Genomic DNA, 23,987 nt, shown 5'->3' on the forward strand with positions numbered 1-23,987 from the left:
ATGGATTCAAGGTTCTGAGCCTGGAATTTGACACTTGGTAGTTTACTTGACACTCTTGGTTAAATATTAATGCAAACATAGTAAAGCTTAATTCCTAAACAATCTACTAGAAGTGATAGAATTATTAAAGAAAATGACTGCGGTCAAAGATTTAATACCTGAGTTTAACACACTGTGGACGAACTCAAAACTTTTAAAATAGAATCATATTTTTTGGCCTGCGCACAAAATATAAATATTTTTAACAGAAAAAAGGTTTTTGGAGAAAGTTATTTCCATTCGTTTTTAAATAAAGGTGGTTTTTCAATTGTGCATTTCCTTAGCTGTACATATTCTATCACCCTGCATTTGAAACAGAATACAGTTGCAGCTTTCCAGTCCTTTAAGATTTTGGTACTTCCTGACTAGTGAATTGAAGGAAAAATAAAATAAGAACAGCGATAATGGGACAGGTCCATCTAGCCCAGTATCCTGTCCTCTGACCAGATGCTTCAGAGAGAATAAATAGAACAGGACAATTTTGCATGATCCATCCTGTTGTCCAGTCTCAGCATCTGACAATTGGAGATTAGGGACACCTGGAGCATGGGGTTCCGTCCCTGACCATCTTGGCTAATAGCTATCGATGGAACTATCCTCCATGAACTTCTCTAATTCTTTTCTGAACCCAGGTATACATTTGGCCTTCACAACATCCCCTGGCAATGAGGTCCACAGGTTGACTGGGTGTTGTATGAAGAAATACTTCCCGAAATTGACTCACTGAAAGTTTGTGGCCATCTCTCTTTCAGGTTCAGGTGATGTGTGGTACATCTATAACTTCTGGTGATGTAAAAGCACTGCCGCCATACCTTTGTTCCCTCCAGCAGACAGCAAGGTTCAGCCAAGGGAGTGTGATGCTCTGTTTGGAAAAGCATTCTAGCAGGCTGCCCTAACCCTAACCCATTCTTAGGTTGTCTGGAAATGGCATTGCTGTGAGGAAAGCAACACCTGTGCTGAGAGGAGCCAATCCTAAAAATGTAGCTGGCACATTTTGGATGGATGACCTGGATTTTACATAGTATACTCTCTTTCATGTGCCAACATAGAGAAAAGAAAATCACAAAAGCCAAAATGATCCAGGCAAAAGTGAATAGGAACAATTAGTCTTGATCCATACCAAAACCATCAATTTAGGTAGATGACAGAAGACACTATGATGACAAATTATGAAACTGGAAGTTTTTAACATAGTTGTCAGAAATATCACTGGCACTATAGTCAGATGTCAGGGGAAGCTCAAGATTGTGGAAGTGAGGTAGGGGATAGCTGAGATTTGGTACCAGGAAGATTGTGCTACAAACACATTAGCTGGTTATTTATGTTAAAAATCAGCAATAAAATAGTTAATATTGATATAAAATTCTCATTTACGTTTCAGAGTTGAACTCTCAGAGATGAGAGCTTTATACCACTCAGAGCTATCATTTAAGGTCCTCCTCAGACTCAGTTATACAACATTGCATCTGTCTGTTCTCTGTTCATGCACTGTAGTTGTAGCCGTGTCGGTCTGAGGATATTAGAGAGACAAGGAAGGTGAGGTAATATCTTTTATTGGACCAACTTCTGTTGGTGAGAGACAGACAGAGACTTACCAACGGAAGTTGGTCCAATAAAAGCTATCACCTCACCCACCTTGTCTCTCTAGGATCTTGTCATGGGATAAGAGGGAAGATCCTTTCATGGATTGAGAACTGGTTAAGACAGGGAACAAAGGGTAGGAATAAATGGCAAATGTTCAGAATGGAGAGGGGTAACTAGTGGTGTTCCCCAAAGGTCAGTCCTAGGACCAATCATATTCAACTTATTCATAAATGATCTGGAGAAAGGGGTAAACAGTGAGGTGGCAAAGTTTGCAGATGATACTAAACTGCTCAAGATAGTTAAGACCAAATCAGACTGTGAAGAACTTCAAAAAGATCTCACAAAACCAAGTGATTGGGCAACAAAATGGCAAATGAAATTTACTGTGGATAAATGTAAAGTAATGCACATTGGGAAAAATAACCCCAACTATACATACAATATGATGGGGGCTAATTTAGCTTCAACTAATCAGGAAAAAGATCTTGGAGTCATGATGGATAGTTCTCTGAAGACATCCACGCAGTGTGCAGCGGCAGTCAAAAAAGCAAACAGGATGTTAGGAATCATTAAAAAAGGGATAGAGAATAAGACGGAGAATATATTATTGCCCTTATATAAATCCATGGTACGCCCACATCTTGAATACTGCGTACAGATGTGGTATCCTCATCTCAAAAAAGATATACTGGCATTAGAAAAAGTTCAGAAAAGGGCAACTAAAGTGATTAGGGGTTTGGAATGGGTCCCATATGAGGAGACATTAAAGAGGCTAGGACTTTTCAGCTTGGAAAAGAGGAGACTAAGGGGGGATATGATAGAGGTATATAAAATCATGAGTGATGTGGAGAAAGTGAATAAGGAAAAGTTATTTACTTGTTCCCATAATATAAGAACTAGGGGCCACCAAATGAAATTAATGGGCAGCAGGTTTAAAACAAATAAAAGGAAGTTCTTCACACAGTGCACAGTCAGCTTGTGGAACTCCTTGCCTGAGGAGGTTGTGAAGGCTAGGACTATAAGAGGGCTTAAAAGAGAACTGGATAAATTCATGGAGGTTAAGTCCATTAATGGCTATTAGCCAGGATGGGTAAGGAATGGTGTCCCTAGCCTCTGTTTGTCAGAGGGTGGTTATGGACGGCAGGAGATCACTTGATCATTGCCTGTTAGGTTCACTCCCTCTGGGGCACCTGGCATTGGTTACTGTCGGCAGACAGGATACTGGGCTGGATGGACCTTTGGTCTGACCCAGTACAGCCATTCTTATGTTCTTATGACTGTTCAGATTTTCAGGGTTATTTTCATTACCATAAGGCTATAAACAAAATTTTTTTTAAAGTGACTACTTAGATTCTGCAGTACAATTCTGTGGCAAGGCGTGCAGAATCCCCCAAAATAGAGGGTGCAGGCTATAAGCATCTAAAAGTTTGGGGGTTTGCTCAAGCACACCCTGTGTACCTTAGAAAGATGACCCCACGCTAAATTGTTGGACTCTGTGCAAAACCAGCAGACAGCAAGGAAAATCTGAAAATGTAAGAGAATAAGCCAGGGTGTTAATAGAGTAGTTGAAACATATTGTAAGTTATAGACTAAGGAAAACAAAGACAACACAAAAGAAAGCTAAGTGTCTAGAAATAGGGCCAAACACCCAATAAGTTGTCTAAAAATCACTTGAGAAGAATTTCAAATTGTATTCAAAATAGTGTTACATCCTACAAAAATGGTAATGATATTTTAATAATGAATAGATCTTGTCTCTACTTTACAATAATGCTATTAACAAATCATAAAAACCAAATCTGCTATAAATTATTCAACTGTTAAAAACACCCCATAGAATAAGCAATATATTGGTATGAAAGAGCACCATGTAACTGATGACTTTCCCATCACAATTCACAGCTTTGTTAAATATCAATAATAAAGTGAAAAGTAAATTATGAAAATATACCAAAGCCAAAATTTGTTAACATACTAAGTGTCTCTGATGTCTTTCTTGATGTACAGCTGTCAATGTCCTCTCTGTATTATGGAGGTCAGAGACAATAATAGCCACAGATCTTCAAGTTTCCGATGTAGTGGGGGAAGGGATAGCTCAGTGGTTTGAGCATTGGCCTGCTAAACCCAGGGTTATGAGTTCAATCCTTCGGGGGGCCAGTTAGGGATCTAGGACAAAAATCTGTCTGGGGATTGGCCCTGCTTGGAGCAGGGGGTTGGACTAGGTGACCTCCTGAGGTCCCTTCCAACCCTGAAATTTTATGATTCATCTAGGTTTGTGGCTGTGTGATGCCCAATAAAGAAACGTCCTGAATGTTATTCTAACAGAACTTGCAGAATTAATTGCTGAAAACACATAAAAGGTTCTGTGCCTTCATCCATTTCTGTTAATCAGAGATCACACATCTTACCTCTCTTTTGAGCTTAAATTACTGACATTCTATTTAATTTTTTGCTTTGAATCTTTCATCAGTGTTATACACGGCCAAGCTGTGTTAAAGACCTCTTTCATGAGCTGTGCTCTGACTGGCATATTGAGCACTGATGCAGTTTAGCTTTCAGGAATCCCACTATTGTGTGTGTCTGAGGTCAGACAAAGCTCATGCCTTTCCCAAAAGATGCCTAAAAATGACACCATTGTTGGTCTTCATAATATTTTATAAAGCACTTCAATCAACAGCTTAAGCTTTTGACTAGCAATAATTAATCTAATGTGTGCTGCTCCACGAGGCATACCTTGAGCCAACCCAGAAACTGAAGCTGATGCAGAATGCAGCTGACCTTTTAGTAGTGCTTCATATGGACAGCACATAATACTAGTGCTCCTTAGATTTCTGGAAACTCACTGCTTGTCTGCAAGTTTTCAGCTGAACTCAAAGGACTTAAGAACAGGCATCCTGACAGTGGTAATCAGAGAGGTTTTTGCCCTAGAAATCCCTTAGTTTGGGGCTAGGAAGAGGAGTGGAGGGAGGAAAGAGGAGAGGAAGACAGTCTGCTGGCAGCTTATTCTCCATTAAGACCCCTCATTTATACTACTCACTGTCTACCTCTTGATCACCAGAGCCTGGCATTTGTTAATCTTCCATAAAGCTAATGTTTCTCCTCAGGTATTCTTGGAGGGAGTGGGTTAAGAACTACAGGATGGGCAAATATGAGATTATAAATATACATCATGATGGGCCCTGATTTTGCAAACCCATGTGTGAGAAGTCTCACCAAGTTCATTGTGTCTGCAGGATTTGGTAACAAAGTGAGCAAGTGCTATACTATTGTATGGCTAGTTCATTACATATACAGTGAGTTTTTCATTTTGTATTATATTTTTTAATATTGTAAAAGCACCTAGGGCCACAGAGAAGTGCTTAATAGACACGTAAATACTGAGAATGACAGATACATAGTAAGTAAAGTTGTTATGCAGGTTTATAAACTCATCAAGTTCACTACTTGGTAAGTTTCAAATGGATCTGAATTCTTTAAATGTTGTATTAATTTAATAGAGCATCTGTTTAACTTTTCACATTACATGTTGATGTGAATTGCTCCTCTGTCCCACATAAAGCATTGTGGAATGCAATTGCGTTGTGTCAAGTACTATTTCATTGCCCTAAGATCTTATTTTTGGTGGACATCAGACAATATGTCTCAAATTAATTTGGAGTGTCAAATATCTTTTGACAAGCCATTCACACCTCTCTAGTTACTGCAAGGTCTACACAGATTTTAGTGTCAAGACAGCTCCGAAATACACTTGAAGTTCACATCTAGCTGGTATGGATTAAATTCTATATACACCAAAATCCCCAACATATGCCTAAACCGCTCTTAATAACTAAATTCACTACTTTCACCTCTAGAAAGTCAGTCACCAGTTTTCTGAGGCTACCAGAAATCACGCCCTCCCCATCTATTTATCTATCTATATATAATATATAAAAATAAAAGTATTTCTAAATCAAGTAGTTTTTGATGTACTGTCAACTTGGCTCAAAACTTCCATAAAAATTCTACATAAGATCATAATGGAAAATTTCAGGGAGACTGATCTACATTCGTAGAGAATCAGGGATGGTCAAAACCAGACTTGTGATAAAAGTTAGCTACCACTTCACCATAGACTGACACCAGCATAATCAGTTAAAAAAAAATAATGATCAACTACCTGAAAATTGTTATGTAGTTTTACGAAATGTGGGAAATTTATCTTACAAATAAAATTCAACAAAGCAAGCTAAAATGGAAAATTTAATTCTTAATGACTAGGAAAGAGGATTAAAACCAATTTTGTATTAAACTTTTTATTAAAATTGAGCTTTTTTTACATATTTAAAATATTTTTATCCAAATTACACAATATTTAAGAAAACAATTATAAGCAAGCACTTGCATAAAATGTGTAAAATCATTACTGAGCAATATATAGCAATATATACCATGATCCAAAAATGTAGGTCAGGACACTAGAATACCTGAGTTTTCAATAGGCTGGTTTTCCAGATGTCACTGATTCTTACAGTTTTATTTCATAATGTATCTGATCTCATATAAAGAGCACTTCTTTGGTTGGCAGAAACTGCACTGAAGAGGAAGATCAATTGGAAATATGTTCAAGGCTTATCTTCAGAATCTTCTCCCAAGTGAAGATCCACTGTTTGAGATGTCAGGAAGGACTCCCAGGTAGCAAGGCACTTAAAGAAAACAGATACTTATGAATAAGGAATATGGATTTTTGGTAAAACTGGTAGCTAAGGAGAAAACAGGAAAAGACCTATATCTATCTACATCTATATCTACCACGAACTGCTTCTGGTAGGAGTTACAGTGAGTAATAAATATGGTTTCCTAGACAGATCAATGATATACTGTTAGCCAACATGCTGAGCTACAAATAAATATCACTCTTGGATAATGACAAGCGCACACTGCAAGCATCACAAGTGTACATATTAGCATAAGGGATGACACGGTAAGAAGTCTTCCATTAATTATGCTCTTCTTTAATCTCTCCCTTCACATACAGGCAAAGATATCTTCCAAATAGACTGCATCAAATTAAAAGGACTGCAACATCAACTGTCGGTTATAGTTCCTTAGCAATCTCTAAGGATTCATACTTGGAGATCTAATATCCTTTCTCAGTTAAATTAAATCAAATCCATTTGTTTCTAAACACTCAAAGTCACAGATTTTTCTGTGTACTAAGGAATAGAATCAAAGGGAGGAGGGAAAAAATGTAGCTTTTCTAGGACAAACATATACCTCTCCTGATGGCAAAACATATTTTTAATTTTGCGAACAGTTTTTCATTTTAGGAACCAATATTATATATATTAGCATCAAACTACTTTGATAAATCCTTTTTGGCTCAAGTTGATTTGTATGAATGTTTGTAGCTCAGAACACAAAGTTGCTTGGCAAACCATTTTAAATTACAGGTGAATGTTAAGATGTCAGTTCACAGAGAAAACCTATGATTAATGATTGTTGTGTGCACCGTCAGTCACCTCCCAAAGCTTTCAAACTTTCCAAGTTTCTGTCACCTAGAGTGAGCCATTACAAAGGTGAAAACATTCAGTGCTGCCACTATGTTGTGGTAGCTTTATCACTTTTGATGCTACAGGAAAACATGAAATTGTGCATGATTTCATGAAATTTAGTTTTCTTACCCAAATATCTGTTAATACAGAAGAGTAACACACCTTAATTACTACTTCCTGTACACAATCTTTTCAAGAAGAATCTGCAAAACTGATATTAAATAAGTCTTCTGAACATCTATAGGGAAAAGCATTTATCATATTAAATACCGAACAGCATGCTCCATCTATTCAAGCTTAATATTAATTCCAATTGCTCTGAAAATGGCATTGTTCCTTGTGTGAAAAACTAAGCTATTTAAGCTTCAGTAGTTTACTATACCTGAATAAAATAAAATACACAGCATTCATCATTGCTTAGCAGAAGTGAAAAGGTCGATAGGTGAAGTTACAGCTTTTGTCTTATCTGACATATTTATAGGAAAAACCTTCAAAATTTAGCCAAGAAATCTCTATTTATTAATAGTGATAGATGTGTCATTGTCACAAAAGCCCTGGATTCCATGATTTTCAGGGTTGTTTTTTTTCTTCTAAAGTGACCAAGTCTTGGTATTCCTGGATACCTGCAAGCAAGTAGGTGGGATGGTGAAAAGGTCACAAGGAATCTCGACAGAAAATCCCAAAGGCCGGGACACAGGGAAGCACAGGAGGACAAAGCAGGGGGATGGATGAATGACAACACAAAGGACCAGGATCATGGATTCATGAAAAATGAAGGAAACCTGGTCCCAAAAGAATGACATTGTAAGATATAAAGGGTTAGTATCGAAATGCCCAAGAGAGCAACAAAAGAAAATATTTAGAAGCCTTATTCTGTATGGATCCTTGGTTACTACAGAACATGTCAGTGACTCTATGGTTTGTATTTATTCACAAGGTGGCTTAGATCATCCCTTGTGCTAGAGACCCCCTGTGTACAGAGTCCCTCTGACCCTTTTTTGATCATTCCCTGCTGACAAAGTCCCTTACTGATTCCCACTTTCTCTGCGGCAAGCAGTAACCCTGTATTTCCATTCTGGAGATAGGCACCTCAATTTCAAAGGAGAGAGGGGAATGAAACCGTTAGATAGGATTCATGTGAAGAGCTGCATTTCTGTGTTGAATGACTAGATTGGGGAAAGGTTACTTTGAGATGGCGAAAGAGTGCTGAATACGAGGAGAGAAGCAGCAGAAACAGTGCTAAAGGGGAGCAGTTGGTGCCAGTTGATTTATGGGTGGAAATTAAGTTTGGTTTTGACATTCTGTGTAAAGTCCCTAATAAATGGAGTTGTTATAGATTCTCTCTCCCTCTCATGTACAATATCACAGCAGCTGAGAATATCTGAGATACTTGAGTTGGAGGCTTCCTCTTGGTGTAAAATGACCAGGGGGTGGCTACTTGCCAGGTGCTTTCCAATGATGATCCTAGATTCTGGGATTTGTTTCCCCACCGTGGTTCACCAGTGCCAAGACTGGCTTATCTTCATGGAATGTTGCAAGGCACATCTATTTTCATGGAATGTTGCAAGGCACATCTATTTTCCTAAACTTTTTCTGGGGATTGAGAGGGGTGCTCAGTCAGGATGTGTGCTGAATGCTATTTACTGAAGTCTTTTTTGATACTAGATCACTGCTTTTTGAATTGTTTTAGATTTTGTCCATGTGACTAAAGACTTCACAGTACATACATTTGAGTAACTTCAATAAAAAATAGCAGCGTTGGTTGGAAGATAAAAGTGACATCATATTACCACTGCAAACTGAGACAAAACAGATTTTTAAACTAATTTACACTACATTTGCTCATTTTTTTCAGAACCAGTCCACTGAAGTCTTTTCAAGCAAAAATGTAAAGATCTTTTAGTTATGTATGTTGTTCAATTTTTAATTTATTCTCATTTATGTAACAAAAATTCATTTCCCAAAATATAGGAATTACTGTGGCTCATTTTGTTGTCAGACATCACTGTGGTGCTACAGTTGACAAGATTTATAATTAACCAACACAAAACTAGGTCTCTATGCCGTAGGCTCATGCTTTTTATACTGTGAAACATGAACTACATAAAATCACATTACTTTAAAAATATGTACTTTAACCATTCTTCTAGATTTATTTTATTTAGTTCTTCTGGTAGAGAGAAAAAGGAGATTCTAAATAAAGGATCATCAACAGGTTTCAACCAGGAAGACAGAAAAAAAATGTTAATAGGAAATTTAATTTGTACTTATAAGGCTTGTCATTTCGAATGCAATTAGTCATAAAACTACTGTAGATCACAGCAAAAAGCTAAATATGCAAAAATGAAGCAACAAGATCCTAAGTAACGCTACTTTATTTAAAGCTAAAATTAATGTGTATTTCATTAGAGCACTGCTGAGTTATATATTTATATTGAATTATTTTTAGCAACAACACTGAAAAGGTCTCCATACTGCACAGTTGCATGTCTAATTCACGATAAAATATAAAAATAGAATGCACAATAATAATGGCAGGAGCAGCATGAAGTATTTAAAGATGCATAATTGTTTTCGTTCCCATTCCCCCTATTTTCAGTGGCTAATGACATTCTTAAAAAAATCATTTTTGGGGGGTGATGTTTTCTAGGCTGAGTTTCTATTTCTTTTTATAGAGGATTGAGCATGTACAGTTCAGCAGTTCCTGAGCACAAAAAAGAGTGAGGGAGACAGAGGGGTAGGAAAAAGCCACTTCCTATTATAAACAAAAGAGCTTTGCTTTTAATTCCTATAGCTGAAATGACTGGAGATTGGAAGGTGAAATCTGGCATCCAAATTGCCCTCTTACAGGAGAGTATCCTGTCTTCTGGAGGAAAACAGATTTTGATTTAACTAAGTTTGGAAAGTAAAAAAAAAAAAAAATCACACACAAAGCATTTGTTAAGCTTATAAAGTGGAGCGCCTAAGGTAGGAGGTGAAGCATGTGCATGTGCAGCTAACATAGCTATGCAAGGATATGACCAGCCAAATGTGTCAATATGAAGACATTCAGGGTGCACTACAAATCATTTTGCAAAGGTTTTTCCTAGGAAGAGAAGGTTGAATAAAGTTTTGGAGATGGAGAGAAGTTACTTTGTTAGGTATGTGGCTTTTTTGGCCCATTTTTGTATGTGTTTGACTGTACAGCACATTGGGTTGTGGATAGAAACTTTTTTATAAATTTGAATCAATAAATAAGAGATTAGCACAGAAAATTACTTAAATTCTCCGAGAACAGCAAGCAATGTTAGTACTGGTAAGGATCTCACTATCCTATCAAAGATAAACTAGCTCTGCTTCTGACTAATCTGCAAAGCCTGAACAGGATTACAGTAGTTTGACACATGAAAAAAGTAAAATTAGAAGCTATCTTTTAAAAGAAAGGCTCATTCGTGCTGAAGGAAAATATTTCTCTCAGTGCCAAAATTAATTAAATATCACTTGTCATTGTACATTATGAAAAGAATTCTACCTCCACTCAATGGAGTGTCCAACACACACTGGAAAACACAAGCTCTGGGACGTACAGTCATTTGGTTCCACAAAGCCTAAATTTTTCTGGCCTTCAGATTTTGTTGCAAAGCCCAGCCATTTTACTCAGGCTTTTCCAGAAGAAATGGGTTACCAAGGCTCTTTTTCTTTTGATGGCAGAAGAGAGTGGCAGTTTTGTTAATGTGTTTTTAATTTTGTTGGTACTAGAAGAGATTGTGAGAAAAAGCATGTGAGAAAACAAATAGGAGTAATCGCAGTAGTTCTTTGAAGCCAGAATTCAGTACTTCCAGTTATCTGCTTTGCTTTCACTAAATTGTATCATGTGATCTTTGAATTTTAGATGTATTAATAACATAAAATAAAATGTTGTGTAGTGACTTTTTTTGTATCTTGTTTTATTTTACTAAATATATTTTTTTCCAGTATGGCTGTGAAGAACTTTTGTACAGAATGAGAAAATATTTAACTGACTCTTCAATCAGCCATAATCAGTTCTAAGCTATAGGTGACTTGCCCAGCTGTAAACTCCACCTTTTGGACACAAAAACAACTTTATGTTTCCAATATTTTGCAACTGGTCTGCAATCTAATACATGATACCTAGTTGGCTCCTGTGCTCAAGTCAATGGAGATACATATTGGTGCGAGAAATCTGCCTGCATCACTCCAAATGCAGGATCAGGGCTCTGTCCACTGATCCCACCTATATAATTCCTTAAAAGAAAAACAGTGATTTGTTACAATTCAGGAATAAAACTACTGTAATAAAAGATTTTTTAAATATCTGTTATAGTTTCAATATCTCCATCAAATGGAGAAAAATCTCTCTACATTAGACCAGCCATTTTAGTGATGAAAATTTTTAAATAGTTTACATTTTGTAATTACATATAATGATCTGAGTATTTCATTGCACCACACTTTTTCTTTAGCCAGGACAAACCAACACTCCACAACTAGTAACATCAAAAAAGTGCCAAATGTCAAAAGATTAAGCTCAGGCACTTCTGCTTTGCAACTATCAACATGCTTAAAGATTAAAAGAAAAGCAAGTTTTGCACTCTTCACTTCAATCATATACTAGACGCCTGTAAGGGTAATTTTATTGTTAAGTTCTTTGTTGGTTTCTGGCATTAGAAATACCCGGTTCTGACTTTCCTGTTTTTGATGAAAGAACTAGGTTCAATGTTTTGAGGACCTGGATGCTGATTGGATTTGGACTTGCTATAAATGTTGTATATAATCCCCACCCGCACCCCCATCCGTCTCTCTAAATAAATTCTTTCAGGCATTATAATGAGGCAGAAAAGGGTACACAAACCATTTCAAAAAAAAATCTGCAGGTCACCAACAGTGGTGCATTCCTAGGACATCTTCACAGGAGAGGAAAAGTGGCTTACAGATTCCTGTATGCCCAAGATATCCACATGCTCCTCATTGCACCCAAACTTCTCAAACAAATCAAAAAATTTCTGTATAAAAAAAAGCGTTGTAAGAAATTACCTAAAAACGCTCTAATTGTTCAGCTGTATCAGTTTGATAGTACTTGATACAGACAGTTTTGTAAAGGCCTCTGATATTTAAATTAAAGTTCTAACTAAACTAAGACCATTTCTTTTCATGAAAGAGAATCCAGGGACTGTATCTGTGTCTCAATTTATCTATAAGTTAACAACATATTCCTTCATGGTTAACATTTGTACATATTCTTGATGTAGTCAGAAGTCACTGACTGAAAAAGAAGAGGATACCAAAAAACTTTAATGTCTGATTTCAGCAAATACTTTGATCTTAATATATAACAGCAGATCGTCAATGTCCATGCTTCTCACGGACAATATTTTAATTACGTGGACCTGATTATCATGAGTTCTGTCTTTTCAATTACATTCCATTGCAATGATTTGTAAAATCAGGACACAGTCATCCATTCAGAGTAAGCCACAAAAAGCTCAGGAAAAGGAGATTGCAAAGTATCAAAATTGTATTAATAAAGGAAACAAATTCTTTCTTTCCCAATTAACAAATAGTTTATTGGGCTGCAGTACATTTTTCAAAGTAAAGAGAAGCTTTTAAACAAAAAACAAACCAAAAAAAGATGAAAAAAGCACACTTAAATATCTAGCCTACCAGGATTCTTACAAAATGTGCACTGAGAACAATACCATTTTTGATCATGAAGAAGCTTCACAAAACACTCCGCAAACCTTGTCAAATGTTTTCTAGTTCTCCTTATAAATAATTATATACACTCTCTTTAATCAGAAAGTGTATATACTTGTCAAAGGGGGTCATAACAAAGACGATTAGAAACCATATTTGCTGATAAAAGTCTTGGGATGACACTGTTTGCTTTCTTTCTAGATTAAGGGAGACTTCAGTTATGTAAAGTACCAATGTAGTACACCATTATATAAAGGACACAGCTTTAGTAGACTTAATTTTTTTTTAAAGTATATAATGTATTCTCCCAGTAATTTCCCCAAAATTTTATCATCGCTATTTTGTGTTGATTTTGTTGCTTGTTTGCAATTTGAAGGATATAAGAGATCTTTCCTAGTTCATAAAGTACTGGGAATACAGTTAATTTGTAAATATGAAAGAAAAAAAATTAGTTTTCTTTTATACAAAATCATTTACATGAGTGAGAGTTTTCAGGGAAGCATCCTCATGCAGCCCCAGTAAAAGGTTTTCCCAACTGAAACACTATAGCTCACACTGAACAGAAAAAAAATATATGTTCAAATTTTTGTCCTTAGTAAAACAAGACTGCCCTCTGTTGATGATGAACTTAGGATCAGCATGCTTGGGCTCAAGTAAAATACATACTGTGTATACTGGCCAATTAATCACCAATTTGACAAAAATATTGAATTTGAACTTAACATGTTCAAATGAGGATACAGACAATTATTTTTAAAAACAGTGCACTGACTTCCAAGAGGAATTGAAATAAATAAAAAGTTATAAAAATAAAACAAAAATGTGTGTTTTACCTGTTCATAATAGTGGATATTATTTTCGGCCACATTAAGAAATGCTGTTTTCATATCATGTTGCATGTTTTGTTTCCATCTATCCCAGTCAGCTTTCAGAGCATTATTGGCACATTCCACTTTATCTTCAAGATTTCCAATCTCTTCTGTAAGCTAAATAAAAATATTAAATAGTTAAAGTTATTTAGAGACAGTCATTTAAAATGTGCTTGAAACCTGGTGGTCATAGTATAGTAAGCTGAACAGAATACAAGACCATAGCATAATATTAAACTCAGGGTGAAGAAAGTCGTGTGCTTCGTTGTTAATCTTGGATTTTATACAAACCAAGTACCTCAATACAATTTCTAAACTACTACTATGACACAAAAATCAAGACAAGAATTAAACTGTTACCAAAAATAATCTTGTCAATTGCAAAGTTAGTCTTTGGTACCACATTATTTGCACTTAACAGAAATGGATTTCCTCCCTGCCAAAAAATACAAAACCACACCCACCACTACACCTCTGCGGGGTGCAGAATGCAATTATCCAAACTGGAATTTGGCGAGGCCATCTGAGAAAATTGTGCTGGGGTCTTTAATGTTATCGCACAGCTGTGTTCTCTATTTTCTCTGGAAGGCAATTCAGAGGGAAGGCAATGTAACTTTTATGCAGGAACTTTCCACTTTCATGTATTGCACCTTACAATCTGACTGAGGAACTAATAAGTGCGGGAGAAAAAAAAATTAAAACAAAGGTCTTTGCTGCAGGCTAACTTTTCATTTCTGCAGAAGCCTTCTCAGGGAGCCTGGATCTGCAGCCTTCAGGCTGGTGAGCAGATCGTTTCTTCTAATTACTATAGATGCCAAAACTGAGTGTTGAGCCTGGTGAAATATGAGACATTTAATGGGATAAGGTCCTCTACCTAATGAGCCATCTAGCCCTTCCAATAACTGCTCTTACCTTTGTACCTATTGCAATTTCTGAATCAAGCATGATGAATCTGGCTGGCAGCAAATATGGTAACAGATAAATCTTCTACAGTCATGGAGCAAATTACTATTCTGGGATTGCACAATGACCATTGGTAATATACACTCTTTTCTGAAGTAAGGATTTTTTGTTGGTGGTGGTTTGTTTTGTTTAAGAGACTAGGTGCAAGTTCTTATCTTGATAGAATTTTTTTCTGCTGATTCTTCAATGAGTGAAGTGCCAAGAATGAGAAAACTGAACACAGTAACAGGAACTTACTGAAGAAAAACAAATATACAAGTTATCCCAGTAGACACCAATGAGCCAATGTTCTATATTTAGCAGGAGCACAGATGAAGATCAGCTCTATAGTGGCTTAGCTGCAATTCTGCAAGATTGAAACTCAGCTGTGCTCTAAGGACCTGGGAAAGTCAGGCAGAAATATTGCCAATAATGCAGCTGGTAGTTTCAGCCAGTACTGGGGGAAACTCCACCTCCTTCTGTTCCCTTCATGAGGCAGACCCCATTTATCAGACATCCTGTGTCTCAAACATTCTGCCCTGTTCTCAGGTCAAGAGCTCCATTAGTGTAAAGTTGAATAATTCCCCTGAAGCTAAGAAGCTCAAAGGGCAAAAGCTCTTGTTAATCTGAACCTCCAATAGTTTGCAATAACCATTGAGGCCTTTAGATAATTAGGGTTCAACTGTAATTTAACATGCACAGCATGTGTATGAATCAAAATTCAGACCACACCACAGAGTATGGAGAGCTTGAGGTGTGCACCCACTACTCTAAACAAGCCATGAAGGACACTGTTCTGATATAAGTGGTGCCTGCGGCACAGCATACTTCTTTAGAACCTCAGTAAGTGACCCTGTTTGAAACCCTCACAGACCAAGAGACTGCATCTGCCATTCTAAGACTCTGTGCTATGTCTGTGGGTGCAAGTAGCACATGAAAATCCCTTGCTGTAAGAAAAATACTGCCTCTGTAACCAAGCGGAGACAACCTGAATTAGTCAAGCAGCCCACTACCTGGAACATTTCCATTATACAAGACTATGTGGAAATTTCTCTTTGCTTCCCATATATTTTCAGCATGCACTTCACCAGTTCTTTATGATACAAATGGTTGGGCACATTATGAGGCTGCTACCATCAATGCTCTCATGATTTCGCCTCTTGCTTCAACCATCTCAAATAATCAGTAAAAACAAGATGATCTGTGAGGCAATGCCATAAAGAGGACATCTAGAGCTATTGTATCAATAGTCATGGACATGATTCTACAGACCAATCAATCCATCATTTTGCTGGGAATACAGCGCATTCCCTATCATCATCTGGAATCTATCAAGTTCTGTCTCGGAGACCAGACCATCAAAACAGGTCCTTCTTCCTGATGGATAGGAGCCGCCCAGGACCAAACTGTAGAACATAAAGGTTGGTATGTGTATACAAGTATAATCCTCACCTTTCTGACCTCCAATCTCAACTCAAAAGTAGATCCACAGTGGGGCAAGCTATAGGAGTAGAACCATATCGCCACTCATAGCAGCCATAAACTCCTGGAAGGAACATCTTCTGAAAGGATATTGACATCACTAAGCCTTACCAGCCATTTCCCCTTCCACAGCACCTTTAATCACTTCCTTTCCCCATTCCGATATTTATACTTGAGATAAATGTACTTAATTAGATCCAGTCTCCTATGCTGGAGATTGGATCCTCCTCCCCAGGCTCCTCTTGGTTCATGACTCACTAAATACCCAGCCAACACCAATACATAAATAATAGTTCTAAAGGACTGAACATCCACCCTGTTCAAATAATGAACAGCAGTAATTCTATACATCATCAGCAGCATGACATAAAACACAAGACCACAGTCAGTTAATAGCCTTGCTTCCAAAACTTCAATATGTGGTGAAGCTCAAGGAACCAAAATTACTCTCTTGGCCACACCCTGTATGATCTAATTGTGTTTTTCAAAAACACTAAAGCAGACTTCCTTAGAAATTAAAATGTAGGTAGAATGCCAAACCCCCTACGCCCCCCTTTTTTTCTCTCTTCAAAATACCACATATTTTTAATTGGTGGTTGCATTACGGGAAGACAGTTGAATGAACTGGGCACCATACATGAAAAATGAATTTTCTATCTCATAAATAGGCTGGGCAGAACTCAGTTAATTTTTTATTTGTTTGTTTGTAATTTCAAGAGATAATATCTATTTTTATTTTTAAGCATTTTTTATTTGTATCTATTTTAATTTTCTCAGTTATATGAAATTATGGGTTTTAAGCTTTTTTTTTATTTTTATCAGTCTGAATTTTCACAGTTGAAAGAGATGTCAGATAGTAACTGTTCAATGACAGCAGAAGCTGTATGTAGTGATCTCAAAACGTAAAGCCACAAAGCAGGGAATGTAGAGCTGCGGCTTCATCTCCAGTCCTAGGCATCACAGAACAGACTGGTCCAAAGCTGGAGTTTTGTTGGTGGAAGATAGAGGCTGTTTATCACACATTGTTCTGAGACATCCTGGTTTCACTGAGGCTGCACCGGGATTGGTGGCACAAATCAGCAAATCTTTAGTCTTTACAATCAGGATTGGTAATAGGAGTGTGCTGGGGGATGTTACTGTAGGGTACAAAATAGGGTGCTGAGAGGCCACCCCACTACTGAGTGGCTCTGGCCCAGGGATGGCAGATGGCCCCCTGCACTCCCAAGCCAGTGAATGAGTGTGGCTGCGACCGCAGGGCAGCGTGAGGATCCTTGTGTGGCCAAGGGGCCTGAGGTACCACATCCCTGTGGGAGGCTGCAGTAGTCCTGGCTGGGCAGAGCAGAGACCCCCAGCCACAGGGAGGCCAATCCACTGCTGAATGGTTCCAGCCCAGGGGTGGTGGATGGCCCCTGCAACTCCCAGCTGGTGAGTGAGTGAATGGGGCCGTGACAGTAGCGTTGCAAGGGGCTTCCTGCCCAGCCGAGGCCCCAGGATACCACATCCCTGCAGGCACTAGGTGTGTGCGTGGGGGGGGAACTGCACTCGCCAACTCTATTAATGAGCATTTTTTTCCATCAATTTGTGTGTGTCAGTTGAAAACATAGTTTACTGACGACTAACAATTTAAATAAAATCCTTCCAAAACTACTAGTTTTAGGTGCAGCAGCTTAGGCTGTCCTGGCTATCTGTGGCTGATGACATACCTTTACTTGTGTGGCACTTTCTAGGAATGCATGTTGAATATTCTTGCAGTAATACATATGCAGTCTTCACTTCAAATAAAAGGCGTGTTCTTAAATCAAGTTTGCTAACTTGCATTAACTTCACAGCAGTGAAGACACAGAAATTCAACTTTTAACTCGGGTTAGTAGCTCAAGTTCAACCCCAGGCCACTACTAGGCTTTAACTTAAGCTGCTAACCCAAGTTAAAAGCAGAGTTGCCATATCTTCACTGGTATTTTAACCCGAGCCAGCTAAACACTGGCTAAGAACACACTCTTTTTTTGCAGTGAGGACCTACCCTTAGGGCTATATTCTGCCTCCAGATATGCAGCATACACATCTTCCAGTGAAGTCCATGGGAGAGTCGGAGCTGCAAGTGTGTCAAGGCCAGAATTTAGACCTTAAGGCAGTATGTTCCATTTGATCATTTTGACTACGAAGCTTAGAATCTATTTGAAACATACCAGAAAATAAACCAAGAACCACCACTCACTTTAGCAGACAAATTCTGAAGCCAAACAAGCCAGCCATGACAGTAGAAACCAGGGAATAAAGGCCTGGTCTCTAAACAGTAACATGCACATAGTATGGTACCGATCTACAAGATACTTTCTTCCTGTTATAATATATCCTCACAATAAAACTTGGCTATGCACATATTTTGTTTTGCCAGCCTTACTGAAGCAAGTAGTTTGATAGCTTAAGTCTCTTACAGAGTGATCCCAGCAGAAAACCATAGAGTTAAACAGACATTGCATTATTCACCAAGAACTCATATTCCAGACTATGGCCAGGGGAGAAAGTTAGTTCACTGTACAAAGAGACGGTTACTCACCGTTGTAACTGTTGTTCTTCGAGATGTGTTGCTCATATCCATTCCAGTTAGGTGTGTGCGCGCCGCGTGCACGATCGTCGGAAGATTTTTACCCTAGCAACACCCGGTGGGTCGGCTGTGGAGCCCCCTAGAGTGGCGCCGTTATGGCGCTGGATATATACCCCAGCCGACCCAGCGCCCCCTCAGTTCCTTCTTGCCGGCTACTCCGACAGTGGGAAAGGGGGGCGGGTTTGGAATGGATATGAGCAACACATCTCGAAGAACAACAGTTACAACGGTGAGTAACCGTCTCTTCTTCTTCGAGTGCTTGCTCATATCCATTGCAGTTAGGTGACTCCCAAGCCCCACCTAGGAGGCGGGGTCGGAGTGAGACATTGCTGTGTGCAGAACCGCTGACCCGAAAGCAGCATCGTCTCTGGATTGTTGCACCAGCGCATAGTGAGTAGCAAATGTGTGGACCGAAGACCACACTGCAGCTTTACAAATGTCCTGGATTGGTACTTGAGCCAGAAAGGCAGTCGAGGAGGCCTGGGCCCTCGTGGAATGAGCAGTGAGACGTGGCGTCGGTATACCGGCCAGGTCGTAGCAAGCACGAATGCAGGATGTAATCCAAGAGGACAGGCACTGTGAAGAGACCGGTGATCCTTTCATCCGGTCGGCCACCGCAACGAAGAGTTGTGTCGTCTTCCTAAATGGCTTTGTACGGTCAATATAGAAAGCCAGGGCCCTGCGAACGTCCAAAGAATGTAAACGCTGGTCTTGACGAGTAGCGTGCGGTTTCGGGTGGAAGACCGGGAGAAATATATCCTGGTTTACGTGGAAAGGTGACACCACCTTCGGAAGAAAGGCAGGGTGGGGGCGAAGCTGCACCTTGTCCTTGTGGAACACCGTGTAAGGGGGCTCGGATGTCAGTGCCCTGAGTTCCGAGACGCGTCGTGCTGAGGTGATGGCTACGAGGAAGGCTGTCTTCCAGGATAAGTACAGGAGTGAGCAGGTCGCCAATGGCTCAAACGGAGGCCCTGTGAGCCTGGAGAGGACGAGGTTGAGGTTCCACGTCGGAACCGGCTGTCGCTGCTGTGGGTACAGCCGGTCCAAGCCCTTGAGGAATCTAACGACCATCGGGTTAGAGAAGACCGAGGATGTGAGTTCTCCTGGGTGGAAAGCGGAAATGGCGGCGAGGTGAACCCTAATTGAGGATGTCGCCAAGCCTTGCTGTCTTAGGGACAGAAGGTATTCCAGTATCAAGGGGATAGGAGCCTGCGCGGGAGACGTAGCTCGTTGCTCACACCAACAGGAAAACCTCTTCCACTTGGCTAAATAAGTGGTCCGCGTAGAGGGCTTTCTACTTCCCAGCAGGACCTGTTGGACGGCCTGGGAGCATTGCCGCTCTGTCCGACTCAACCATGAAGCATCCACGCCGTGAGGTGGAGTGACTTCAGGTCGGGGTGACACAGCCGGCCGTGGTCCTGAGAGAGGAGATCCGGAGTCAAGGGGAGCGTGATGGGCCTCTGTACTGACAGCTCCAGCAGTGTGGTGTACCAGTGCTGTCTCGGCCAAGCGGGAGCGACTAGAATTACTCGTGCATGGTCCCTGCGGATCTTGAGCAGCACCCTGTGGACGAGCGGGAATGGAGGAAAGGCGTAGAACAGATGGTCTTTCCATGCCATGAGGAAGGCGTCTGACCGAGAGCCCGGGGCTCGCCCGTGTAGGGAGCAGAATGCCTGGCACTTCCTGTTGGCCCGAGACGCGAACAGGTCGATCTGGGGAAACCCCCACCTTTGGAAGACGGAATAAATGATGTCCGGGCGAATCGACCACTCGTGCGTCTGGAAGGACCTGCTGAGATGGTCCGCCAGCGTATTCTGGACTCCAGGAAGGAATGACGCCGTGAGATGAATCGAGTGGGCGATGCAGAATTCCCACAGGCGAATGGCCTCTTGGCATAGGGGAGATGAGCGAGCTCCGCCTTGCTTGTTGATGTAAAACATGGCCGTGGTGTTGTCGGTGAGAATCAGCACGCAACGGCCCTGTAGGAAGTTGAGGAAAGCCTGGCAAGCCAGGCGCACCGCCATCAACTCTCGGACGTTGATGTGCAGGGCTAGTTGGGACGCGGACCATAGGCCTTGGGTATGGTGCTCCCCCAGGTGAGCGCCCCAGCCTAGAGATGAGGCGTCCGTAACTAGGTGGAGGGAGGGCTGCGGGGCGTGAAAGGGTACTCCTGCACAGACCGCTGTGCGATCCGTCCACCAGGCAAGAGAGGCCAAGACCGAGGCCGGAACCGTGACCACCATGTTCAGGTCGTCTCGGTGAGGACGGTAGACCGATGACACCCAAGCCTGCAGTGGGCGAAGTCGCAGTCTGGCGTGCCTGGTTACGTATGTACACGAGGCCATGTGGCCCAGAAGGACAAGGCATGTTCTTATGGTGGTAATTGGAAAGGCCCTGAGACGTTGAATGACGCTTAAGATGGTATGAAATCGGCTGTCTGGCAGTGCGGCTCGGGCATGTCTGGAGTCGAGGATTGCTCCAATGAACTCTATCCTCTGAGTTGGTACTAGAGTGGACTTCTCTCTGTTGAGTAGAATGCCCAGCTCGTGGAAAGTGTTTGTCACTATGTGGACATGAGCCTGCACTTGGCCTCTGGTGCGGCCGCGTACCAGCCAGTCGTCCAAGTACGGGAACAGCTGTATCCCTTGTCGACGAAGGAAGGCCGCGACGACTGTCAGGCACTTTGTGAACACCCTGGGAGCCGAGGACAAGCCGAAGGGAAGGACTGCGAATTGGTAGTGTACCCTGTTTACCACGAATCGCAGGAAACGTCTGTGGGGCGGATAAATTGCTATGTGAAAGTAAGCGTCCTTCATGTCGAGGGCGGCGAACCAGTCTCCAGGATCCAGTGAAGGGATAATGGTCCCCAATGACACCATGCGGAACTTCAACTTTACTATGAATTTGTTGAGTCCGCGTAAGTCTAAGATGGGCCGTAGACCCCCTTTTGACTTGGGTATCAGGAAGTAGCGGGAGTAAAACCCCCTGCCCCTTAGCTCCGAAGGAACCTCCTCTATGGCCCCCATAGCGAGGAGCCCAAAAACCTCCTGTGTAAGGAGTTGCTCGTGAGAAGGGTCCCTGAAGAGGGACGGGGAGGGGGAGGGGGAGGGGGGGGGGCGAGGAAAACTGGAGGGCGTATCCCCTCTCCACCGTGCGAAGGACCCAACGGTCCGAGGTTATACGGGACCAAGCACGGTGGAAACGGGAGAGGCGATCCCGGAAGGGGGGAACCGGATCCTGGAAAGTGGCTAAGGTGCCGTCCTCGACCGCACCTTCAAAAGGCTTGCCTAGGCCCAGAAGGTGGCCTAGGTTGGCCCTGGTTTTGACCGGGTTGAGGGCCGGTCGACCTTCGCCTACCACCTCGACCCCGCCTCCTAGCAAAGTCCTGTCTTGGACGAGGCGGGGGAGGGTAGAACCGCTGAGGCTGCGGCCTGAAGGGCCTGCGCTGAGGCCCTGGGACATGCATCCCCAGGGAGCGCATCATTGTTCGAGAGTCCTTAAGGTTTTGGAGCCTCGAGTCTGTTTTCTCTGAAAAGAGGTCCTGTCCCTCGAACGGTAGGTCCTGCAGGGTCTGCTGCAGTTCCGGAGGCAAGCCCGACACCTGGAGCCAGGAGATTCGGCGCATTGCTATCCCGGAAGCCAGGGTCCTAGCGGCCGAGTCCGCTATATCAAGGGACGCCTGTAGGGAGGTGCATGCCACCCGCTTGCCCTCCTCTACCAGGGCCCCAAACTCGTCCCTCGAGTCCTGGGGAACCAGTTCTTTAAATTTCCCCATCGAGGACCACATATTGAAGCCATAGCGGCTCAGGAGCGCCTGCTGGTTCGCTGCCCGCAATTGCAGTCCGCCAGCCGAATACACCTTGCGTCCGAACAAATCGAAGCGCTTAGCGTCCTTCGACTTGGGCGCAGCGGCCTGCTGGCCATGGCGCTCCCGTGCATTCACTGAGGAAACCACCAGTGAGCACGGTTGGGGGTGAATGTACAGATACTCATGTTCCCTGGATGGGACAAAGTATTTTCTCTCAACCCCTCTGGCCGTGGGCGGAATAGAGGCCGGGGTCTGCCAGATAGTAGTGGCGTTGGCCTGGATGGTGCGGACCAGCGGTAATGCCACCCTGGATGGAGCATCCGCTGAGATGATCTGCACTATCGGGTCATGGACCTCCGCAACCTCCTCCACCTGGAGGTCCAGATTGCGAGCCATGCGCCGCAGCAGGTCCTGATGGGCCCGAAGGTCTATCGGGGGCGGCCCGATGGACGACGTGCCCGCTACGGCCTCATCAGGAGAGGACGAGGAAGATGCCCCCGGTGGCAAGGGGTCCAATGGTTGGTCCTGCTCCAGGTGTTCCTGGTGTTGGGCATCTCCTGCCCCCTGGTCAGGGGCCTCTGCAGGTGCGGGCACTGGAGCCTCCACGTCCCTTGGAGGAGGGCGGGAGATGGTAGACTCTGGGGCCCTGGTGTCCGAACGGCCAGAGCGGGAAGCCGACAGGGGAGTTCCTTGTGCTTGGTGGTAGGCCCAAGGAGTCCAAAAGGACCAATGCGCAGGTCCTTGCATCGGGTCCTCGGTCTCCTGCAGGTGGCCGGGCTCCACCGTCTCAGATGACCGGGACGCCGATCTCGACGGCCACGGCGGTGCCGAACCCGATGCCGTCGGCACCGGATGGTACGGTGCCGATCGGTGCTGACCGTAAGGGGACCTGTCCCTGCGTTGTTCCGGCGAACGGTGCCGGGACCTGGACCGGTGCCGATAGTCCCTCCGGTGCCGGGATCCCGATCTGGAACGTGACGACGATCTGGAGGAGGCGTGGTACCGGGAGCGGCCTCTCGAGCCCGAGTGGCGCTCATACCGGTGCCGGGAGCTGCGCCTCGACCCCGATCGGTGCCGGTCGTCACGGCGGTGCCGGGATGTTGAGCGGCGCCGCGAGGAAGATCTGGGCCGCGAGTACGACCGGTGCCGAGGTGACACTCGGCGCCGGGACTCCGAGCGGCGTCGGGACCTGCTTCGGGATCTGGAGCGGTGCCGAGAGACTTGTGGTGGCGATGGTGGGCGCACCAGGGCAGGTTTCCCTCTGGACTGCAGCACACGTGGCTCTACCGGTGCCGGGAGTTGCGACGGCGCCGGCTCAGTGAGGGCGATCAGGTCTCTCGCGGTAGCGAAGGTCTCCGGGGTGGAAGGGAGACAAGGTTCCACCACCAGCCTTGGTGGTGAAACAGTCCGCACCGGACTCAACGGCCTCG

At 42.6% G+C, this 23,987-nt stretch overlaps 1 protein-coding gene across 1 annotated transcript in view; it reads right to left on the minus strand.

Annotated features, from left to right (window-relative positions):
* Positions 1 to 5,935: 5,935 nt before the first annotated feature.
* The window catches only part of LOC113407262 (sorting nexin-7-like), a 62,997-nt gene continuing 44,945 nt past the window's right edge, over positions 5,936 to 23,987 (minus strand). Inside the window, exons 8-9 of the mRNA XM_026655568.1 lie at positions 13,685 to 13,837; positions 5,936 to 6,308 (exon numbers count right to left, since the gene is read on the minus strand). Of these exons, the coding sequence (XP_026511353.1) occupies positions 6,228 to 6,308; positions 13,685 to 13,837 (234 nt within the window). The 3' untranslated portion in view covers positions 5,936 to 6,227. The remainder of the gene's footprint in view (positions 6,309 to 13,684; positions 13,838 to 23,987) is intronic.

This window comes from Terrapene carolina, unplaced genomic scaffold (assembly GCF_002925995.2).
Source record: "Terrapene carolina triunguis isolate 2854851 unplaced genomic scaffold, T_m_triunguis-2.0 Scaffold210, whole genome shotgun sequence".
In the NCBI taxonomy this organism is placed as follows: Eukaryota; Metazoa; Chordata; order Testudines; family Emydidae; genus Terrapene; species Terrapene triunguis.